The sequence below is a fragment of the Austrofundulus limnaeus genome, unplaced genomic scaffold, assembly GCF_001266775.1.
Source record: "Austrofundulus limnaeus strain Quisiro unplaced genomic scaffold, Austrofundulus_limnaeus-1.0 Scaffold1707, whole genome shotgun sequence".
Lineage (NCBI taxonomy): Eukaryota > Metazoa > Chordata > Actinopteri > Cyprinodontiformes > Rivulidae > Austrofundulus > Austrofundulus limnaeus.
Window position 1 is genome coordinate 40,950 of NW_013954109.1, and position 1,289 is coordinate 42,238.

The 1,289-nt window shown below is 41.8% G+C and overlaps 1 protein-coding gene across 1 annotated transcript in view; it reads left to right on the plus strand.

Moving 5' to 3' along the window:
* Positions 1-462: 462 nt before the first annotated feature.
* Positions 463-1,289, plus strand: part of LOC106536158 (kelch domain-containing protein 8A) — a gene marked incomplete at its 3' end in the record, with an annotated part of 13,800 nt that continues 12,973 nt past the window's right edge. Inside the window, 1 exon segment of the mRNA XM_014033356.1 lies at positions 463-722. Within this exon segment, the coding sequence (XP_013888810.1) occupies positions 639-722 (84 nt within the window).

Genomic DNA, 1,289 nt, shown 5'->3' on the forward strand with positions numbered 1-1,289 from the left:
AAACCAGAGAGCATTGACAGAGAGGAGAAGCTAGACACAATTCAGCCTGTAACTGAAAATATGGATTACTACTAGCAGAAGCAGAATTAGCACTGGTAAGAGTATTAGCAAAAGGCTAAAGTGGCCTACATTTCAAAGAACAGTGGTTATTATTTTAAAAACATCTCAATGTWATGTAATACAGAGATGTGATCAAAATGAAGTTATTAGTAAAACCAACTAAAAGTTACCAAAATTAAAAGTTGTAGCACCCATCTCCTGAGTGAGCTGAACATTCTGAGTCATGAACAGCTAAAACAGAACACAGTATACATGTAGATATATACTATACAGAAAAAAAAACTATGTAAATTGTGTATAGGCCTTCACAGACCTAATGCAGTTTTAAATTGTGCTCTGATTTATATGGATGTTGGATGTTACTTATACAATTGTTTCTTTGTGCTCTGTGTTTTCCAGGAGCCTGGGCAAGGCAGCAAACCATCCAGAGAAGACTTAAAGTGATCTGACACCCCCACTGCTCACTCCTGCTTCAGCCTCCTCCCTGCCCTGAGCCCCAGACTCACCATCTTCTCCATTCCTGTCCATCATTCTGTCAAACCTCTTCTCCTCCAGTCCCACATCTCGGAGCTTAGGTCATGGCGGTACCTAATGCCAACATGTTCCACTGGCAGAGCCTGGCACGACTGTCCAGCGGGCGTGTCTATCACTCTCTGTCTGAGGTGGGGGGACAGATGTACATGTTGGGGGGCTGCGATGCTGCGGGGAGGCCTTGCCCTGGATTAGAACTCTATTCCCCAGAGGTTTGAAYAACCTGTTGGCTACAGCTGAAATTWGTCAATTTTAATGCAAAGTTCCTCAGGATAAATTTTGTCTTAAATCTAAGCTGTTCCTCATTCAAAAGGAAATTAGTGTATAACAAAAGGCTTGCTAACATTATGACACACCCAGGTTACTGTCAAGTTTTGTTCTAAGTGTGGCATCCTGCAATATCACAAGATTATTATGACCACTGCACGCGAAGCGTAAGCGGGAGTCATATTGTTTTTGTACTATTTATTTATTCATTTATTCATTTATTTATTTCAGTGATTTTTGGTCAACCGTAGCACAAAAACGGCTGCACCAATCAACATGAAATTTGGCAGGGCTGTAGATGAGTCTGGCCTACACTGCGCCAGCCAAAGGTTGTATGATACACCCCATATTTGAGGAGGGGGCTCCTTTCAAAGAGGGGGTGTCTGGACATGCAAAAATGCTTATAACTCTGAAACTGTTCAACTTAGAAA